Source organism: Polyergus mexicanus, unplaced genomic scaffold, assembly GCF_030449975.1.
Source record: "Polyergus mexicanus isolate NDT 795.1 unplaced genomic scaffold, iyPolMexi1.0 SCAF_25, whole genome shotgun sequence".
Lineage (NCBI taxonomy): Eukaryota > Metazoa > Arthropoda > Insecta > Hymenoptera > Formicidae > Polyergus > Polyergus mexicanus.
Genome location: NW_027223345.1, coordinates 2782363 through 2805152, shown reverse-complemented (window position 1 = coordinate 2805152; position 22790 = coordinate 2782363). Strand labels below are relative to the sequence as shown.

The 22790-nt window shown below is 31.9% G+C and overlaps 1 protein-coding gene across 1 annotated transcript in view; it reads left to right on the top strand.

Annotated features, from left to right (window-relative positions):
• Positions 1 to 9623, top strand: part of LOC138943094 (protein I'm not dead yet-like) — a 92267-nt gene extending 82644 nt beyond the window's left edge. The window contains exons 6-9 of the mRNA XM_070313612.1: positions 7536 to 7678; positions 7753 to 7847; positions 8269 to 8552; positions 9336 to 9623. Coding sequence (XP_070169713.1) covers positions 7536 to 7678; positions 7753 to 7847; positions 8269 to 8552; positions 9336 to 9623 — 810 coding nt within the window. The remainder of the gene's footprint in view (positions 1 to 7535; positions 7679 to 7752; positions 7848 to 8268; positions 8553 to 9335) is intronic.
• Positions 9624 to 22790: the final 13167 nt, after the last annotated feature.

Sequence of the window (22790 nt, the reverse complement as noted above, 5' to 3'; positions counted from 1 at the left end):
GTCAAGTGTTTATATATGTAAGGAACCTTGAAGCAGAAAGTTTATTCGGTGCCAATCAACTCAAGAGAGCAACTGACAATGAGAGATTGAATTTTTGCGATTTTCTCTAAAATGGAGCAAAAACGTGCAAACCTCTAAAGGACTTCTTGTCTTAATTTTTCGGTCTTCTACACGCTCTTGAAGTTTTGCCATTTAAATTGGGAATCCTGTATAATAATATTAGTATGACCTTAAATAGCATCGTCAAGGTCATATAAAAATTATTTTAAATTTTTAATGAAACCCCTTATTTTTCATTACATATTCTTGTAGCTTATTTCGAGAGCTTTCCGAAACACTATAATAAAGTATTTTTTCATTAAGTACTTTTTGAGTAATTTTATATTTTAATCTGACATATTTTGATATAAAAAATTAAATATCTCGTAAAATATTTATTTTTCGATAATCTTACGTACAGAACTACTTTTACGTACAGAATAATGAGACAATTCAATTAGTATAAAAAAATATACTTTATATCAAAATATGTCAGATTAAAATATAAAATAATTTAAACAGTACTTAATAAAAAAATACTTTATTATAGTGTTTTGGAAAGTTCTCGAGGTAAGCCACAAGAATATGAAATGAAAAATATGGAGTTCCATTTATAAAATTTAAAGTGATTTTTATATGACCTTAACGGTGCTATTCAAAGTCATACTAATATTATTATATAATGCGCCATTTAGAACTCTACAACTTTTGCATGAAACATTTTTTACGAAAACGCGTTTCTTCAAAAAACTGCTGATGCGGGCGCTCTGTTACACCTTGTATCTATAAAGGACATGATGCTGCTGCTATTACAATTGAACCAATAACAGAAAATATAATTATAGATCATGATGAGATATACAATCATGTCGAAGCAATTGAACCAAAAACAAAATATAATTATAGATTATGATAAGATATACAATTATATCAAAGCTTATGTAGAGCTTGTAGAAGCGAGCTGGCGTATCCTTAGTAAGAAATTACAAAACAAAAGTCATGCTATAATCTCTCTCTTTCTCTTTCTCCCCTTCTCTCTCTCTCTCCTCTTTTTTCTCTTTCTCTGCAGTAGAGAAGACGTGTCAAACATCGCTCCGCAAAAGTAATAACTTTTAAACGCTTAAATAGTTTCGGGGTGTGGTAAAAAGTTATTTAAGTCATAGCGGCATAGACCGGCATTAGCCATGAGTGTTACCTAACCGGGATATGCTGATTTGTGGGCGTGAAAAGTGAGAATTTCCTGTCTAGGACACTAAAGTCTCACACAAGGTAGACTGGTAGACATTAAAGGTGGATACAAAAGTGCTGACATGTGATAGTGGAACAGAGGTGATTCATCGCTTATGCTGATATTAGCGGTTTCGGCCGATAATTATCGGCATGAACGATGAATATGCCGAGTAGCGATGCTCGGCATGTAAAAAGACAATAAAAAATCATGTGATGACATGTAAGTCTTGTTATTAGGTAAATCGTATTAAACTGTGTTCTGGCCCATTTGATAAATTTACAATCGAATATGAGGCAGCTTTGAAGAAGGCATCGGCAGTGGCCGGAGGCAGCAGGGACAGACTAGGATCTAGAGGATCTATAGGTTCGTTTACGACACCAAATAATGGAAATAGAATATCAGGAGCGAGTGGATCATCAATTATTGACGTAAAGATAGATTGGCTGGTAAAAATTGTAAAAGAAATAAAAGATGAAACAGTATGTAAGAAAGAAATTAAAATGATGGTCAAAGAAATAGTTCGAGAAGAATTGGGAAATGTTAAGCAGGAACTGCTAGAAGAGTTGAGAAAAATGATACAGGGTGAAGTATGTGGTTCAATAGAAGGACTACAAAGAAGATATAGTGAAGCGGTTAAAGAAAAAGAGAAATGTTATAATTATTAAATCCAAGATTCAACAAGAGAGTAAAGTTACAAAGAAAATAGTTAAGGAAAAAAGAAATGATAATAATCAACTTAGAAGAAGAAAAAAAGAAGATTTGATAATAATTGAAGTAGATGAAGAAACGCATGAATTGATGTTAAAAAAAGAGAAATTAAATGTAGAATGGAGAAAATGTCCTATATTCAATCAGATTAATGTTAAAAGATGTTTTAAATGCTGGGGATCTATCATATTGCAAAAAATTGTACGCGAGATGAAACATGCCATAAATGTACGGGAAATCATAAAACGATTGAATGTACGGCAACAAAGAAAAAATATGTAAATTGTATGTTTAAAATTCGAACATACAACCTGAAGATAAGTGATGAACACGACGCCCTTAGCCCGGAATGTCCAACATTTAAAAAGGCAATACAGGAGGAGAAGAAGAGAGCCGGCTGGGAGGATGCAAAATAGCGACTACAGTAGGAAGCGGAAATAATATTGTATACAAACGCGCAAAAATGCATAAAAATGAGATACAGTATCAGATTATGAAGAAAATAAATCCGACATTCATAGCGTTATCAGTGTTGTGCCTCTAGCCGCTAAGGAAGAGGACTTTCGGGATTTGTACGCCCAAAGGATTAGGATCCACGCTCGAAATAAGACACTCCCGGACGTTAGGTATAATTTAGTATATTTTGCAAGATTTACTTTCACTTATTCGCGATTATAATAATCGGACGCGATACGTACGGTACTTCGATACTATTACTGAGCGAGCGAGTAACGAGCGTCGGTGCATCTCGCATTTATTATATATCTTAATTAATTAGGTCGTTGATTAGGGAGGAGTGTGGTGTCCCTGACCGGAGCATGTCTCGTGCTCCGTTTGTCAGTCTGTCTCGTCAGCTGCTTACTCAGCTTCCGAAAACTTGATCTTGACTTCCTTCTCTTTAGTCACGTATCTTACTTTTATTTTATTAATATTCTTTTAATACTTTACTCTTTCTTAATTATCTTTTCTTGATCTCTTTTCTAATTTTAATGCTTTGCTTTACTCAGCTCTTTCTTACACTTTTCTGTTTTACTTTATTGCTTTATCCTTTAATAATATATTAAGAAATTGGTTGGGTTACGACATCAGAGACAAAATTGACTGTTGAAATTGAATACAGTGAAGTAAACGTTATAGTATAATTAGATGTAATTTTGAAAATAGAAATACAGAAGGGGTTGTTTTATATATAAGGGATGATGTTAAATATGAAATAGTATTAGTAAAAAAATTAGAATCGAATTCTTGGTGTGCTGCAATTGAGCTGAAAGAAAAATTGTATGGAGGAATAATAATGATAATATAACATTCACCGAATGCATCGTATGGTGATTTCGTGAGATTTGTAGAAGATATAATAGAAGAGTTAATAATACGGGGAGAATGTATGGTAATAGCAGACTTCAATATAGATATGATGTTAGATTCGTTTTATATGAGGAAATTACAAACGACAATGTTGAGCTTAGGCATGAAACAATATGTAAATAAACCGACGAGAATTACGAAAGATAGTAAGACAATTATATATTTAATTTTCCCTAATAATAAAATAGAAGTGCAGGTAATGCAAGAACCTAAAATAACGGACCATGTGTGGCTAAAAGTTGAACTGAATGCGAATAAAATTGATAATAAATATAGAGAACTTAGTGTTAGGAATTATAGAGAGTTTAATATAGATGAATTTATTAAATTAGTGAAAAATAAATTAGAAAAAAATCAAGATATGGATGTCAGTGTGAGAGCGAAGAAATTTGTTGATAGTATACGGTAACGGTAACGCGTTAATTTTATAAAGTAACGTTCCCAACCCTGTTAACATCTCAGCGACATGAAAATGTTCGTCCAAATTCATTCCATTAATATCCCAGAAACTTTGCGCGCAACGTTATATTAATATTCATGCAACATACCTGAAACCTCCTCCTAATATTAATTTTAATAAGGAACCCTTACAAAAAAATATTATATTGGCAAAAATCGATTAAACACTATGATTTTAAACACTAGTTTTTAATAGGTCTTAATCGTTGTTTCACCAATAATTGAAGTGTTAATAGTTTAAACTTTTTTTTCTTTAATATGCAATTTTGCGAAAAATTCATAAAATTAAATAAAACGAGCTCATTATTAGTATATTTTTGTAAATATAAGATATACAGTCAGTCAAGAAAGAGCGTGTTCGGCATAACTAACAGTTGGTAAAAAATATCGCCCTAATTCTTTAATGAATAGATAGAGGGAGCCTTTGCCCTTGATGCATTGTCAAAGATTCAGTTGAAATTGAATTTTTGTCAAAGAAACACGTAAAGCGCCATGAGTGCCGCGTATCGCGCTACGAGGCTGTATTCCTCTGTACCCATCCGAAAGGTACGAAAATGTCTCATGCAGCGGCTGCTAAGTAGTGTACATGGGGAAGTCGAGATCATTCGTCAGTAAGTGGATGCAACGATATAAGGAGACAAAAACTGTCGATGACTTGCCGGAACATGGCTTGATAGGCAAAGTGTCCCCTAAAGTCGATAAACTGATAATGAACTTGTTTTCGCGGAATCCTGGCTTAACATTGCGTCACAGAGCAGCAAAATTGAAGCAGAAAGGTTTTGATATATCATACGAAACTATCCGAACCCATATCCGTGCTCATGATATCAAATGGCGGAGTACAGTGAAGAAACCTTTGTTAAATGAAAAGCACGTGACGAAGCGACTCGCTTGGGCGAAGGAAAATATCGACCAAGATTGGAGCAATGTAATTTTTACGGACGAAGCTTCTGTTTGGGGATATGTTATCGCCTCACGAGCCTGGTCAACCTCCACCAACAGGTTGGTACAGCTTGCCGCATGAATACGCCGTTAACTTGGTCAAAAGCATGCCTCGGAGATGCCAGGCAATTATCGACGCCGGTGGTGATTGGACACATTATTAATACAATTGCATCTTTGTTTTTATCGAGTACAATGCACCCACGTATTTGAAAATTGGCACCAAATTCGCTCAAACCTTGATAACAAATCCAGTGCCATCTGTATCCGCATTAAACTTGTGTTTTGGTGACAAACCTTCCTGACATAACTTGACAGCAAATTGATGGCAAAAACCGAGCAAAGCTTGACATAATTTGACATCAAATTGATGGCAAAAATCGAGCAAGACCTGCGCAGAACAATGTGTACAAACCCATGTGCTCACGCATATACTTTACTAAGCGAAGCTAAGTCCACCATACAATTGTGTGAATGGGAAAGTATATACGTGGACGAAGTGGGTTCCCTCCTCCCACCCCCCAACTTTCACGTGTACACACATTGATGTGAGAAGGCCGCGGAAATATTGCTTTGTGTTACATTCGAATATCTTCCTTCAATGTTTATATTATTTCATGTTCATTTCTTATAATTTGTGCTTGTGAATTCTTATGATGACATAGTCTTGTTCGATTCTTCGAAGTATAAGATTCGTATTTTTTGTATAGTGTATTTCGTTAATAATACAACGCATTTACACGAATTTTTGCATTTAACATATAATTTTGCTCTAATACAATATCTCATTGATATACAAATTATTCATGGTAATATTCAATGTGCAAAATGTGGAAATATTAACTTATGTATTTAAAATGTATTTAAAAACTTTAGCATGCATTGTACTAATAAGTATTATAAGATTATATCTGGACAAAAAAATCAACGGATAACATGCAACTTTAAAATAAGCATGTTGAATAAGACTTGGTTTGCTAAAGCTTATTTAGATATGATAAAAATTTGTTAGTTTATTGGATATTTTTTAATAATTAAACCACCACGACAATCTCTTATATGTAATGAATTGGAAATATGTGATAAAACTATTGTTGATTGGACAAATTTTTGTAGAGAAGTATGTAAATTAGAAATTTAAATAAAATATTCAGGTATATATTTATATTTATTACTTATATATGCATTTTTACATTTTTTCTCATTTAATATTTAATTATTATCGGACTGGTTAATAAAAGAACAACAGCAACTTGGCAGACCAGGGATTATTGTAGAAATAGATGAAGCCAAAATTGGGAAAAGAAAATTTAACAAAGACCGCATGTTAAAAAAGGACATTGGATATTTGGCGGCATAGAACATGTTACAAACAAAGTTTTCATTATATCTGTAGAAAAACGAAGTTCCGAAACTTTATTACCATTAATTCATAAATATATTGGCTCCTGGATCAATCATTTATAGTGACTGTTGGCGTGCTTATAATGATCTCCAAAATGAAAATTATACACATCAAACAGTAAATCATTCTCAAAATTTCGTGGATCCTAACAATCAAGTTTATACACAAAACATAGAGAGATTATAGAGAGAAGTGCGTGCTAATCTTCCATGTTTCGGTATTTGAGAATATCATTATCAACATTATATTGCTGAAAAGACTATATACTTTTGATGTTTTTTTCAAATAATGAGCAAACTATATCCAATAAATAATTAATTTAACATAGTAATATTTTATTTTTGAATACCCTATATATAAACGTGTATGTTTATTTAACTGGATGTGTGTAGTATACAAAGGATTATTTCTGTAAACTAAGTCCAATATCAAGTTTTTCATTGTCAGACTATATACGAACCTTGATTTATACAAATTTGTTTGTTAATAACTTTTCAGTAAACAACGAGCGACGGCTAAAACCTTTGGAGAGTTACTCAGGATGATGACCCTGATAACATATGTCAAGATCAAGGTCATTGAGGCTGTGGGTCTCCTTTTGTCAATATTTACCTTATATTTCTCGCATACATAAACCTACGCAATTCTACACATACGTACATACACACATATCCACACAGATACATACACGTACGCGCGCGCGCACACACTCTCACACATACATACACACATTCGACCGAGGGTCATATATATCGAGTCGAAAAGCCTATATCTTTACATGTTAAATCTGAACCTTTCAAGGCTTGTAGCGCGGAAACGGCTATAAGATCAAGTTATGCCCAGTGAGATATTTGTTCAGAATGACGAGAAGTATAATATATCCAAAAATTAACCAAATCCGCCTCTTTTTCTAATTATTTTTTCATTATTCTTTTATGTTTTCTTGCATGCAGACTGATTTATTTACTAGAGATTTTAAAAGAGGAAAAATAGACATTTTATAATAATATACAGGATGTCCGATAAGTAAGTGACCAAAGGTGGGGTAGATTGGATCAAACTGAGTCGGAAAATCCTGAACTATTTTTTTTTATAACGCATAATAAAGGTATTATTATTGAGTAAAGTCTGACCAATCAGCGCCAACCTTTAGCCGGGCGCACGTCAGTGAGCCGCGCGCCGTGAAATATGCCCCTCCGTACGTTATCAGGCACGCGGTTCACCGACGTGCGCCCGGCTAAAGTCGGCGCTGATTGATCAGACTTTACTCAATAATAACTTCTTTATTAAGCATTATAAAAAAAAATGGTTCATCAAAATTGTAAAATTCAATTCCAAATTCATGCTGAAAACTGATTTTGACAAAAGATAATATACTTCTAGGTTATACAGCAGAGATATAAAAATTTGGGGCCTGTAACTTTTCACGAATATGGAGTGGCTACGTTGTTCTTTATGTGCGTATTTCTTTGGATATTCCGCAAACCCGGCTTCGTCGTTGGATGGTCCGAACTGATCACTGATATGTTAGTATTCTAGTTATTTCGTGAAACAATAGTGACATGTACATACACAATATCGTGAAAAATATAATGCGCAGAGACCTCAGAGATTCAGTGCCAGTGATATTCGCCTCTATCCTAATGTTTTTCATCCCGAAAGATCCCAGCTTCATCTACAGTTTTAGTCAAGATCGTAAGAAGTTGTAGAAATCTCAGTATCAGTATCCAATATATTCTTCAATATAATAATAATTCTAAAGAGATCATAGAATCATGATCTCTCTGTAAAATATTGTATTTTAAGTTATTTTTAAATAATATATAGATTCGAATGGAAAAAGAAAAAAAAAGATATATTAAGATCTATTAATTTTGGGAGCTTTTTCCAGCAAGAAAAAAAGGTAGACACAATGTCACGCAATTAGCTGTCAAATATAGAGAATTTTTAAAGTTCCAAAATTTTTTTACTTGATAGCCAGGCATGTAACATTGTGTGTACGTGTGTTTTTTGCTAGAAAACTCCCTTTATTTGTTTCTAAAGAAATCTATAGAATTTACCAGGGTAGTATTTGGCTTGTTCGCACTTTACATTTATGATTATATGCATATCACAGCCGCTAAAAGACCGAAAAGATCGTCGGAAGGTTTAATAACGTGGAAGGTAATCGAAACCAAGATGCCATGGAGTTTGATGTTCCTATTGGGCGGTGGTTTCGCGATTTCACGCGGAAGTGTCGCATCCTGTATGGCGAAACGAGTTGGCGAAGCTCTGCTACCGCTTCGGTATTTACCACCCGTCGTGATACTTGCTTTAGTGTGCTTCTTCGAAGGTACTTTAACGGAATTCACTTCGAATGTGGGCATTGCGAATATCACTCTACCGGTTATAGCTCAAATGGTAAGATAATGGTAAGATTTTTTCATATTTATATACTCGTGTATTTATGTGTATATAATATTATATAAAACACATTATTTATATAAAATATAATTATATTTATTTTATTTTATTGTTTAAAAAAAAGATAATTAATTCCGATTAAATTTCTTGCTTTGAATTGCTTACATCAAATTTAAATAATTATTAATTTTTTTTTGTTTTTTATGTAGTATAAAAATAGATAGTCTCTTTTTATAAAATTGAATTTTTTAATATTCTAAAAGTAGTTTGAAAATTTTCTGATTTTTTCTCTCTATATATCTTCCTTTTTCTTTTAATATTATTATTATATCGAGTATTTCAAACCACTCGTGCGTTTTTCGCAAGCTGGTTCCATTTTTCAAAACAAACCGGAAGTAAATGTAACTGTGAAAATAATCTAACTGCCTAACCATCAATAATGATTATTTTGGATGCCGATTAGTAATGAAAAATTTTTTCTTAAGTTTCTGTAATATCACATATTTTGGAAAAACTGGTACGGGTGATTTGAAACATCTGGTATATTTAGTTTGCTATTTGGATGGACTATTACATGACTGTAACAATCATATAACATTTTAGTAACATGTTATATTCATGTTATATAATTGCAATTTTGTATGAATGGGAAATTACAATGAATGTTACATGTAACAAATACGTTACATTCCGTTTCATTGTAGCAATGTTACAGTTATGTATCTGTGTTTGCTGGGTTGGGATCATATTGCTTATTGGATATTTCCTTCTGTCCGCTAGTGCGTAGCGATGGAAATCCATCCTATGTATTTGATGATACCAGCCACGTTGATGTGTTCGTTCTCATTCCGTCTGCCGGTCGGAACACCACCGAACGCGATCATAACCATTGCTGGACATATCCCGACCAATATGTTAATCTCCGGAGGTTGCGCACCTGCGATCTACAGTTTGATAGTAGAAGTTATCTTCTTCCCGACATGGGGCGTTTTCGTTTACGGAATTCAGGATTTTCCTGATTGGGCTAGATATGTTGAAACGGGAAACGATACGAATGCAATATGTTAATCGATTGGAAACATGCACAATTTTCAAATGTTGCGGAATGTATTTCGATTTTTACTATTTCATTTGTTTCCACAAAATTCATTGTAACTTAATATAAAAAAAATTAGTACATTAAATATTTAAGCAGCTTATATTATATTTTATGTAATTTCTCTCTCTGTCTCATATATTCCATTATAGTATATATATATTATATAATCTTTACCATATACATATACATATTCCTAAATACATACAATAAAATAAAGATATTATAGATATTTCACACATTATCTTTTAAAAACTGAATAACGTCGAATATTTTACTTAACATTGCACTTCACAGATAAAAAAATATATATGATAATAAAGTTATGTTATAGTGAACAGCAAATCCAGCATATCAATTCTTTCTTCAAAATACAATAGTTGAAATCTAACAGCTATTGATGCAAAAGTAACAATTATACTAAATCTTTTAAAGATAAAGTACTAAATCTTGTAAAGTAAACATGATATGAATACACAAAGATAAAATAAACACATTCGACATTTTATTTCTGCACAATGAAAAATTCGTAGTTACCTTTTATGTTCCGTTTCAATATTTGCTTATAACTTTGTAATAAAGCATTTTTATAGCTAAACTTCATATAATATTATTTTCCTATTTCCATTTGTAGAATATGCTCTCGCACTTATCAGATAAATTCTGGGACATCCTGTATATATATATATACATATATATATATATATATATGTGTGTGTGTGTGTGTGTGTGTGTGTGTGTGTGTGTGTGTGTGTGTGTGTGTGTGTGTGTGTGTGTGTGTAACATTAAAAAGAAAAGTTTCTATAGAATTAAGAGGATGCCGGAGCAACGGGCGAACTACGACGAGTAAACGCTCTCATTTAAGTGTAAAAGTGTCGGTATATTATCAACGCTTTATAGCTACATTACCGATATCATTATGTTAGAATAATGGAGTCAAGAGGATATGTGCATATTTTGGAAAGAGCAATAAAATACAAGCTTATCGTATTATGTTAAATATGTAGAGACAGAAAATATGTTAGATTTCTACTCTATTTCTGTTCTATCGTCTCGTAGAAGCAAGCACTTTATACAGATATCTGTTTGCGTCGCATAGATATTTTGAATACAAACCTATAATATTGCTCATATTATCTCTTTTGATTTTATCAAAATGTATATATATATATATATATATATACATATATACATATTATATATATATATATATATATATATATATATATAATATGTATATATGTATATATGTATATATATATATATATATATTAGATTCTCTCGAGAAAATTAAAATGCATTTTATTTCTATAAAATTATGCTATTATGTTTCCCCCAAATAAATATTATATACAATATATAAAATAGCAATTATATTGCGGATTTTATTACAAATAGTACATCATAAAACTACTTAACCCTTACTACAATAATGTCTATCACATCGATCATTAATTTCGAGTTTAAAGGTGCCCCGTGCCAAACTGATCGACTTGTTTTGAAATTAATCATAAACTTTACTAGATAGACCTAGAACGAAAAGGATTAAAATTAAAGTGGCTTATAAATACTTGGCGTGCCCAATTTGAAATAAAAATTTACAAAGGATTATCAGAAATCATTCACAATATGTTAATAAAGATATATGACTTATAATGCGACACGGGCACGCCAAGTTTCTGTATGTCACTTTAATTTTAATCCTTTTCGTTCCAAGTCTATCTGGTAAAGCTTACGATTAATTTCAAAACAAGTCGATCAGTTTGGCACGGGGCACTTTTAAACTCCAAATTGATGATCGATATGATCGACTATTGTAGTAAGGATTAAGTAGTTATATGATGTACTATTTGTAATAAAATCCGCAATATAATTGTGCTATTTTATATATTATATATAATATTTATTTGGGGCCCAGTGAGAAATCATCAGTTGAAAAGACGTCAAATCAACGACTTTTCAACTAAAGAGATCAGTTGATATTTAAACCTTTATAAGACGTTTATTTAAATGGCCTATTAGCCATTTATAAGATGTTCAGAAAAACATTTAAATTTAAAAGATGTCTATTAGTACTTATTAGACGTTTATTTTGCGATAAAATAGAATATAAGATTTTAAAGTATACTTGGCAATAAAGAAATATTTTAACAAATGAATTTACATACATATTGATATATATATACATATATGTATGCATATTCTGATATGTGTAAATTCATTTGTAAAGACATTCCTCTGTTACCGAGTGCACTTTAAATCTTTATATTCTATTTATGCTGTATAAGCAGGTACGAGTAAAATAAATAAGCATGATTTTAAGAAATAAGTTTAATAAAATAGAATTTAATAAAACAGATTGTTTATAGGACACTTATAAAACATATATTAAAGTTTATATAATGAACCCAGTAAATACAAAGTAACAGTAACATAACATTAATGTTATAATTTCCCACTCAACAATGTAACTGTTACGTACAAGGCATGTTATATTGCAGTTACATTATTGAATGGAAAATTATAACATTGATATTGTATTACTGTTACTTTGTGTTTACTGGGAAGTTATGTAATAAAAAAGATATATAATTAAATAATACATTAAAGTTTATAAAAAATTATCTTGCTCTTATTTTTATGACGAATTACAAAAAGAAACGGTTATTAACCACGCTCTCTAACCTTAATTCTATAATTAGAGAAGTGATTTCTTTTCTTTATCGATTATAATTTCCTGCTTCCGGTTTGGAGCTTGCTTAAGCCAATTTTGGCAAACTTTTTTTATTTTATTTATGTTACAGTTTTCTTCTTTGTTATACATTATAGCACTTGAAAATGAATACATAATTACAATTAGACTTATAGAATTATTAACATAAAGATGTAACTACATTATACATATAAAATATAATGATCAAATTATAATCAGTGAATCTAGATCTTACATTTTGAAAAATAATTTTGACCGTCGACTTGTGCGTTCTGGCCCGTGTATACATGATTTATATTAATAAGATTAATGCCGGAATCAACATGCCGGAGTCAACTTGCGTCTATGGAATCGAAGATTTCTTCCTCGTGACGACTTCGATACTTTGGAGAATGATTGGTGACCTTAGGAATGGCCTGAGAAATCATCCGTTGTATCATCCGTTACTATGTAACTATGCATTTTCATTTATATCTAACTGTGATGCGTTTTTGATATAAGATTTAATTTTCGCGCTGATGATGGCCAAAAGAAGGGCCGAAATGTCCGCTTCGCGATTTTTGTAACTCTAAATAAATATTTTTGCGCCACTATTATTGTGCTTGGCTCTTTTGCCATTTTATTCCGATATTTGATTTTAATCGATAAGAGCCTTACATTTATATCTTATTTTTAAATTATTATATATTTTATCTTTGTATAATTTGATCGTCATATTTTACATGTATAATATAATTATAGCTGTTTATAGTGTTTGGTTCTTATTTTAGCTCGGAATTTTTAGAAATTTATAAAGTTAAGAAGTATGTATATTAAACAAATAAAAAGTCATTTTCTTGCGTTAACAGAAATCTGTTTATCTGAGGATACAGCCCTTTTGCATTGCATTTTACTTTTTATGAAATCTGATTTTGATCTGATAGTATCTGGTAAATCTGAGTTTGATCCTGCAGGAAATAAAAAAAGGAAAAACCAAATATGAAATTAAAAAGTATGTACAATAAACGTAAGTAAAAAGTCGTTTTATTTTTACTAATGCTTGTGTTGACAGATATCTGTTTATCTGAGGATACAATCTTTCTGCATTCTTTTTTACTTTTTATGAAGTCTGATTCTGATCTGATAGCATCTGATGAATCTGAATTTGATACTGCAGGAGATAACAGATAACTCGTCAAATAATGAATTTTTAGAAGACTTAGAAATAGTTTCTTCAAATTGAATGAAATTAGCTTTTTCAAAAGAATTTGAAACTTTTGCAGAGTTAACTTGAGGCATAGTTCTTTGTTTATTCTCATAGCTTTGTTTATATGGATTGAGTTTAGATCTCACTTTTTCAAGTACAGCTAAATTTTTTTTTTTTAGAATTTTTTATTGAGATTTTCTGTTTTACTATATTTTTCGAAGTACTGCCTTCACAAGTAGGTATTTTGACCGAATCGATTGAATTATCAGAATTCAAATTTTCTGAGCAGAGCAAAGATTGTTTTCTAACAAGATTCTGCACAGTATCAGATTGCATAATATCGGAATCTCAAGTCAATTCTTGATTCGTATTTGCATTTAATAAATGTTGGCAGATGGCATTATTGCTCATAACATTAACATTAAGAATATGCTTTTGGTATCTGAAGTGGATGAATCAAGATTGTTTGTAAAATTTTTTCTTTAATTTTAGAGCATGAAGCTGGCTGGAGATAGGTATCTAAGTAATAGAAAAATTTCTGATGAGTTGAATTCTTGTCAATAAATATAAAAAAAATTACATTGAAATAACTTTCATTATCAAACTTTCTTTAAAAAGTTTACTTTTGTACAAATAACTAAATAAAATAGAAAAATTTAAAGAAAATTTAATCAAGTTAAGTCTCACTTGATGAATTAAGTTTTTTAATTTTATGGATCTTTATATCCTGAGATTTGAACGGAACTTTTGGAGGCGCAAGAAACTTGCTTTTCTTTTGAATTTCAATGTCTGAATCAGTTTGTATGATTTTACAAAATCGCTTTCTTTTCCCTTTTCCACGTTTTTTCTCCGTTTCATAAGCTGAATTTTCTTCAAAACTTTTAGCACGTTTTCTAACATTAAGATAATGACCTAGAAAAGAGAAATACATAAGTGATGAAAATACATAATAATCACGCTTGAAAGAAAATTTAATTAAACTATAACAGCTGAAATAAAAGAAACGAATAATAATTCATTAATATAATATAATTAATAAAATTTAACATAATTGAACAATTATTCAAATTACTATTTTAAAAAATCTAAATATTTTACGTAAAACAAATATAATTTTCTATAATAATCAATTTTTCTATATTAATTTATCTCTATAGTATCCATATGTATACATATAGTATTCATATACAGAAACGATACAATACATTCAGCTATGCAGTAAAAATCAATATTATTTGACATAAAAAATCAATAACAGTTTACAGATAATCGATACATATATACACATTTGTGTAAATACACAAATCTAAGCGCGCGATTTTTACGCGATGTTATTGATAAACTTTGATCGCTTATAAATTAAAAATTATTATATAGCCTCAATATTTTTGTATTAATATTTTTACTCTATTTTACTTCCACAATGTGTCACTTGGCTGGTAATTGTGAGACATTCTGTATACTCTTTTTGACATTGTGATCTGATCACACACGTGATCTGATTAGAAAAAGTCTTACTTCCTTATGATTATTTTTATCAATATTAGTGTAGCTGTCGTTACTGAATATGTCGTCATAGAAGTTTCGTCATTATTGATTTAGTTATGTTCGTCAAATATTTTCTTAGAAGGAATTTTATTATCTTTTCGATATCAATTTATTCTTCCGCTGAAAAATTCTATTTCGAGGGTATCTATTGATTTTTTATTTAGTTTTAGGCGACCGGCGCGGTTTTGTTACCGGTCTCTCTTTCCCACGGTTGCTCATAGATATAGATATTGACAAGTGACTAAATGTTTAAAGAAATGCGTAGCGCAAGATGCTCTATTTACCGAACGACTCATTTTTATCACCGATCGATTATCGTTGCCGCAACGTTGCGGAAGGAAGGAATCGTGGAGTCGCCAGGACGTAACACAACATTTTGACTGTATATTAGATAACTGAAGAACATTCCTTGTTGTACTTAAGCGGCTTACTTTCAAAATACCAAGAACAGAAGAAAGTAGTGGATAATTATAATAATCTACGAAGTGACGATATTTATTGCCCACTGTGCATACAGAATTGTCATTTCTCTGAATAATATTTATTATGATCATAATATCAACATCTGATATTTTTAGGCAAGAATCTCGCTGTCCCAGCTGGAATGTAACACCATTCACAATCATCGTCTTATACTGAATGCCTGGCGTTGTTTTAGTTGGATCAATATGTCTCTGAGAAAGAATGATATTACTTCTATCATAAGGTAGACGAATAGATCGAATTCTGTCTTTTCCCAGGTTTCGCTTCGCAACTTGCTCAAGCGGTTTACGAAAGGATCGAAGAGATTCTTTGATTAATTTCAATCGAAAAGTAAATGCACTAAAACTATCTAGTTCTCCATATTTAGCACATTCTTTAGCCAAATGAAAAATAGAGTGTACATTATAAACAAACAATTTTTCTCCATATATTGCATCAGAACAAACGATAAATGTTCTTAGCCGCTCATTAGCATAGTTATGCATTGTGCGAAATAAAACTGGACTGGCTAAGATATTTGAATCTAATGGTCCAAAAAAGATAAAAATGCCATCATAAATATACATTCTTCGTAACTCAGTGCTTTTATAGAAATGAAAAATCTTGGCGCTTTCTATTAAAATCACTTGGGCAAAAAATACTTCAGACTAATTTTAAGTAGGTCAGAAATGGATGCAACGGTATCTGAAATAAACTGAGTCTGAAATGATCTTTCCATTCAAGCCATGCCATAAGTAGCCTCTTGAATACTCCAGAATAAACAAAATGCCCTCACAGCACCGAACATTGCAGTAAGATTATAGAGAGATTACAAACTTACACATTTTAATGATTATATTACTGGTATATACCACTAATCTTGCAATAAAACCTTACTTTATAATATTGTTGGAAGATTAATGGAATCTTATTTCAATATTTCAGCAACCTTACGCGCTAACATTTCACTTTTTGCGTATGCTGAAAATATTATAAAACTATGAAATATTGTTTTAATTAATAATTGTGTAATTAATTGTTGTAATTAATAATTGAATTTGATACGCACGTTTCCATTTTTCCAAAATTATTATTTATTTAATATTTCATGAGAAATATTACTGCGCGTAATATTCCAAAAACTTTACAAAAAAATAGTATTCAGCCGCTAGTTCGTTTGTTTATCGCTGCGCGACGCGCGATGCGTCCAATCTCGTATTTGGATTCCAGTCATGAGAAGTATATAAAACTTGTAAAGAACAACTGGCAAAAGATTAAAAATATAATTACTTCTATCAGTTCAATATTATATTGATACAATCCCAAAATAGGGAATTCAGATATTGGACTGATTGTTTCTTAGATCGGGCAGATAAATGGTCTGAAAAAGTTTAAACTATCTATACTGAAAAAAAATATATATACTGGGTAGCCCATTTTAATCCATCCAGTCGAATATCTTAAAAACCAAGCCCGGAAGAGAAAAATGTTTCAGACAAAAGTTATTTGATTTCGAGGGGGCCATAGGATGGTGATAATTATTTGACCTTGGAAAATCATTTGAAGGTCATGTGAAGGTCAACTTTAAAATCTTAAATGGAAACCCCCATTTTTTATTTAGTATTCTTATAGCTGACATCGAGAGCTTTCCAAAACACTATAATAAAGTATTTTTTCATTAAGTACTTTTTGAGTAATTTTATATTTTAATCTGACATATTTTGATATAAAAAATTAAATATCTCGTAAAATATTTAATTTTTGATAATCTTACTGTAATACTTCTATGTACAGAATAATGAGACAAATCAATTAGTATAAAAAAAAATTGTTTTTAAGAAAATTATTTACAATGTATTTTTTTAAACAATTATTTGTTTTTTTGGCACTAATTAATTTGTCTTATTATTCTATACATAGAAGTATTACGGTAAAATTATCGAAAACTGAATATTTTACGAAATATTTTATTTTTTATATCAAAATATGTTAGATTAAAATATAAAATAACTCAAAAAGTATTTAATGAAAAAATACTTTATTATAGTGTTTTGGAAAGCTCTTGATGTCAGCTACAAGAATACTAAATAAAAAATAGGGGTTTTCATTTAAGATTTTAAAGTTGACCTTCACATGATCTTCAAATGATTTTCCAAGGTCAAATCATTGTCACCATCTTATGGCCCCCTTGAAGCCACACAACTTTTGTTTGAAACATTTTTCTCTTCCGGGCTTGGTTTTTAAGATATTCGACTGGATGGATTAAAATGGGCCAGCCAGTATATATATATATATATATTTTCAATATTCCCGAAAATACACTAATAACTAGCTCGTTTTATTTAAATTTATGAATTTTTTGCGAGATTCCATATTAAAGAAAAGAAAAATTTGAACTATTAAATTATTATTGAAAAAACGATTGAAAGCTATTGAAAACCAATAGTATTTATTCGATTTTTGTTAATATGATTGTTCGGCGCTCACCACATTGTAAATAGTTTGTAATGATTAATATTTGATTTCTTAGTATTTAGCAGTATCTTTATTAAAAATTATAGTAGTAAAGTTGTTGCTTGTAATCGTATTTTCGTGAATTGAAATTCGCGTGCATTATTTCGCTTCCTTGCCAATAAAGTCATACATCTTACGGTGATTCGCGCGAAACATCGGTAAATCGCGATCGAATCATGATCTACATTTCGTGACTCACTAATCGGTGCTGCCCCCGACCATCCGTCGATGGCACCTTGATCAAGCGAGGAGCAAGTACCTTTTCGAGGTCCGCATTCCAGATTTGGACACTCACTCTCGTTTGGAAGGTCCTACCATAGACACGTCTGCCTTGGCTACTTATTTAGAAACACAGTAGAGTTCGACGAGTTCGCTAGTGGCCACCACAGCCTACCTGCTTGCCACCCTATTGCTTAAAGCTTGCTGCTTGCCTCTGTTGCATCGTGCATATGAGATTTCTGAGCCGATTCTATCGATCTCGGATGAGAAGCCGGACGGATCTCCAACCAGGACGACGGGCGGACCGAACGAGTCGCTTCGCAATTTCGCTTTTTATTTCTATTGCTAACAATTTCGCGAATTAGGGGACATTCACACAACCCCTACTAATAATATTTTTTTGCAAGCGTTCCTTATTGAAAATAATATTAGAAAGTTTCTGGTATGTTGTATGAATATTAATACAACGTTACGCGCAAAGTCTCTGGAATGTTAATTGGATGAATTTGAGCAAGCATTTTCATGTTGCTGGGAGGTTAATGGCAGGTTTATTAATCTCCGTGGAATGTTATTATCTTACAATTTAAGATGACTAGAACCTTATTGAGATGTTGATGTGCTGTGAGAGTATATATTTGTTAAGATTATTACAATCAGTATTAGAAAATATTACGTGGTAAATATTGACAAAAGGGGACCCAGCTCCAATGACCTTGACCTTGACATATGTTGTAAAGGTCATCGCCTTGAGTAATTCTCAAAAGGTCGCTCGTTGTTCATTAAAAGGTTATTAATAAAACAAGTTTACTAAATAAAACATAATTTTTCTGACACTATGTACATTTAATAGAGTGTATCTTAGCAGAATTATTTATTCGTGTGTAATAAATTGAACGCATTGGCAAGCGGAGGGGCTCCGCCTCTTCCCCTGCACCCCCTCTCTGAAAAAAACTAATCTAACCCAATCTACGCCCAAAAGATCCACGCATATACTTTACAAAGCAAAGCGAAGTCCACCCCCAATTATGTAAATGGGAAAGTATATACGTGGACAAAGTGGGTTCTGCCCCTCGCCCCTCTCCCCAACTAATCTTCCACGTTTCTGTATTCGAGAATATCATTATCAACATTATATTGCTGAATTTTTATTTAAAAGTCTCTATACTTTTGATAAACGTATTGATGTTTTTTTTCAAATAATGAGCAAACTATACCCAATAAATAATTAATTTAACATAGTAATATTTTATTTTTGAACATCCTATACAAACTTGCATGTTTATTTAAGTGTATGTGTGTATTATACAAAGGATTATTTCTGTAAACTAAGTCCAATATCAAGTTTTTCATTGTCAGACTATCTACAAACCTTGATTTATAGCCAGTGCATGCCACGATCTGCACATTTCGGCCGATTTCCGAGAGTCAACGCCTATCGCGCCCCCCTTGCATCTTGAGATCCTCACCTAGCAACCGTAACCAAGCGCGCTGCCTCAGGTACGGTGCATCTGTACCGCGAAGCGGTTTCGTACCCCCTTACTGCCAAATATCAATGTTTTAAACTTTAAACGCGATCTCTTTAGAATTTTTTTAAATAATTAATTCAAGAACAAAGTTTCAATACTCAATTATTAATTACATTTACGATATAATAATTCTAAAATATTATTAAATTATATTCGATAGATTAAATTTGTTAAGTGTCTCGCGCGCGGAAACTCTTCCCGATATATAAATTAATAAATAATTGTAAATTTAAAGTTTTATAAAAGACGCTTTTATTAAAAGCACGAAATACTTATGAACAATATTATTTAAGTTATGGACAGTTGGATATCCCCAGTATATGATGTCATTATATAAATTAGAATAACGTAATTATAATTATTATATTTTTAGCAATAGGTTTCCACGTCACCTATGAGGTACTATGGTTGACGCGTTTTTTTTTTTTAGTGGTTTCCCCTGTAGGCCTAGTCCACTAAAGAAGAAGAATAACGAAAAATAGCCACCAAGTAAAGGACGAAAGAACAAAATTAAAAGAATATAAACAATAATTTTAAAATTTATTAAATTAAAATTTTGTACCGTTACGCCGTTCGCATGATTCGATGATGGATGGAATATCTATCTGGATATTTGAAGAACTTATTCGCATCAAGGAAGATAATGATGCATCTTTCAAACAAGAGCGTTCTGTTTTGATATATTTCATTTTGGAAAAAGAACATTCACACAAATAGGTGGATCCAAACATGGAAAAAAATCGAAAACCGAAATTTCTAAGCTTCGGATAATTCGCTACGTCTAAAATTTTGAAGAGCTCTATTCCCTTTTCCGACCGCGTTTTAAAGGAAAGATCACATTGTAAATCGCAAAGTTCCTGTTGCAGTTCTATATTTTGTTCTTCGATTTGCACGGTAAGAGGATTCTCGAGAAGAATTAGATCATTTTTAAACATCCCAAAATCACTGAACCGCGTATTAAATTGACTTACAAGTGAATCGATTAAGTAGAGATGCTTCTGAAAATTGCAATTTGTGCCATGCTCTTCGAAAATAATCTGACAAGATGGGAAGAAATATAAAGTACCTGCCTCTATATAATTTTTAAATAATAATAATTGTCTGCGGAAAGAATCAATGGCACTAAATAATTAAGAAATAATTTGATTACCTCTTTGCAGCTTTGAATTTAAGATATTTAAATGGTTAGTCAAATCAGTAATAAAAGCGAGTTCGCAAAGAAATTCTAAATCTTCCAAAAAAAATTTATATTCGTCGCATTTTGCAATACATAGTTCTTGCAAGAAAAGGAAGATTTCTTTTCTTATTGCAAAAAACTTTTCTAAACATTTTCCGGCACTAAGCCAGCGAACTTCGCAATATAAAGGAACATCGGTATAAACTGGGTTATGCTCTTTGAGAAAGTGTTGAAACTTTCGATGAGAAAGAAATTTATTACCACCTTTAATAAAATTAATAATTTTTGTGACTGTCTGCATTGCAGTACACAGTTTAACAGCTTTCCCGCATAACGCTTCTTGGTGAATGATGCAATGAATAACGGGAAATTTTAAATTTTGCTGCCTGATTAGACCGAGGAATCCATTTGGTGAGCCAGTCATTGCTTTGGCACCATCAGTTACTATAGCCGAACATTTTGTAAAGTCTACATTAAATTCTTTGAGAGTGTTTTCTACTGCTCTGAAGATATCAAGACCCGTAGTTGTGCCATTTTATACAAATCTTTGTTTGTTAATAACTTTTCAGTAAACAACGAGCAACGGCTAAAACCTTTTGAGAGTTACTCAGAATAATGACCCTGACAACATATATCAAGATCAAGGTCATTGAGGATGCCCTTTTGTCAATATTTACCCATGTAGGCATTCACACAATGAAATTAAAACTGCATTCTCTTTCTTTTCTTTCTTTCATATCTAATATATGTAAGAAAAAAAAGTGCAAATAAAAAATTGTTAAAATTGATTAATTAGTAAGAGGATAGATAAAGATTTTTGTAACCGTTACACCCAAACACCGTTCTTAAAAAATTCATGTTAACAAATATATCACAAATAAAGCAATGTATGTATGTAGAAGTTTATTGTTCCCCAATGGGGTTTCAATCTTTACATTCACCTTAACCTATTACATTTTGTGCATGCCTCGCTTTATCATCGCCCTGCCCATCCTTCCCTCTCAAAATTTTTTTTCTGCCCCTCTTTCCTCTTTCATTCTTCTTTCCGCCTCCACCCCCCCCCCCCTCTCTCTCTGTCACTGTCTCTGTCTCTGTCTCTGTCTCTGTCTCTGTCTGTCTGTCTCTCTCTCTCTCTCTCTCTCTCTCTCTCTCTCTCTCTCTCTCTCTCTCTCTCTCTCTCTCTCTCTCTCTTTCTCTGGAGAAGACGTGTCAAACATCGCTCCGCAAAAGTAATAACTTTTAAACGGTTAAATAATTACGGGGAGTGATAGAAAGTTATTCAAGTCATAGCGGCATAGACCGGCATTAGCCATGAGTGTTATCTAGCCGGGATATGCTGATTTGTGGGCGTGAGAAGTGCATTTCCTGTCTGGGACACCAAAGTTTCACACGACAGGTAGACATTAAAGGTGGACACAAAAGTGCTGACGTGTGACAGTGAAACAGAGGTGACTAATCGCTTACGCTGATATTAGCGGTTTCGGCCGATAATTATCGGCATGGACGATGAATATGCTGAATATCGATGCTCGGCATGTAAAAAGATAATAAAAAATCAGGTGGTGACATGCAAGTCTTGCTATCAGATGAATCGTATTAAGCTTCTATTAAGTTTTTACCATCCAAGATGTGTAAGCAAGCATAGGATTTACGATAAAAATCAAGAATTGGTACCGTTTTCTGGCCTATTTGACAGATTTACAATTGAAAGTGAAGCAGACATGAAGAAGGCATCGGCAGTGGCCGGGGGCGGCAGGGACAGGCTAGGATCTACAGGATCTACAGGTTCGTTTA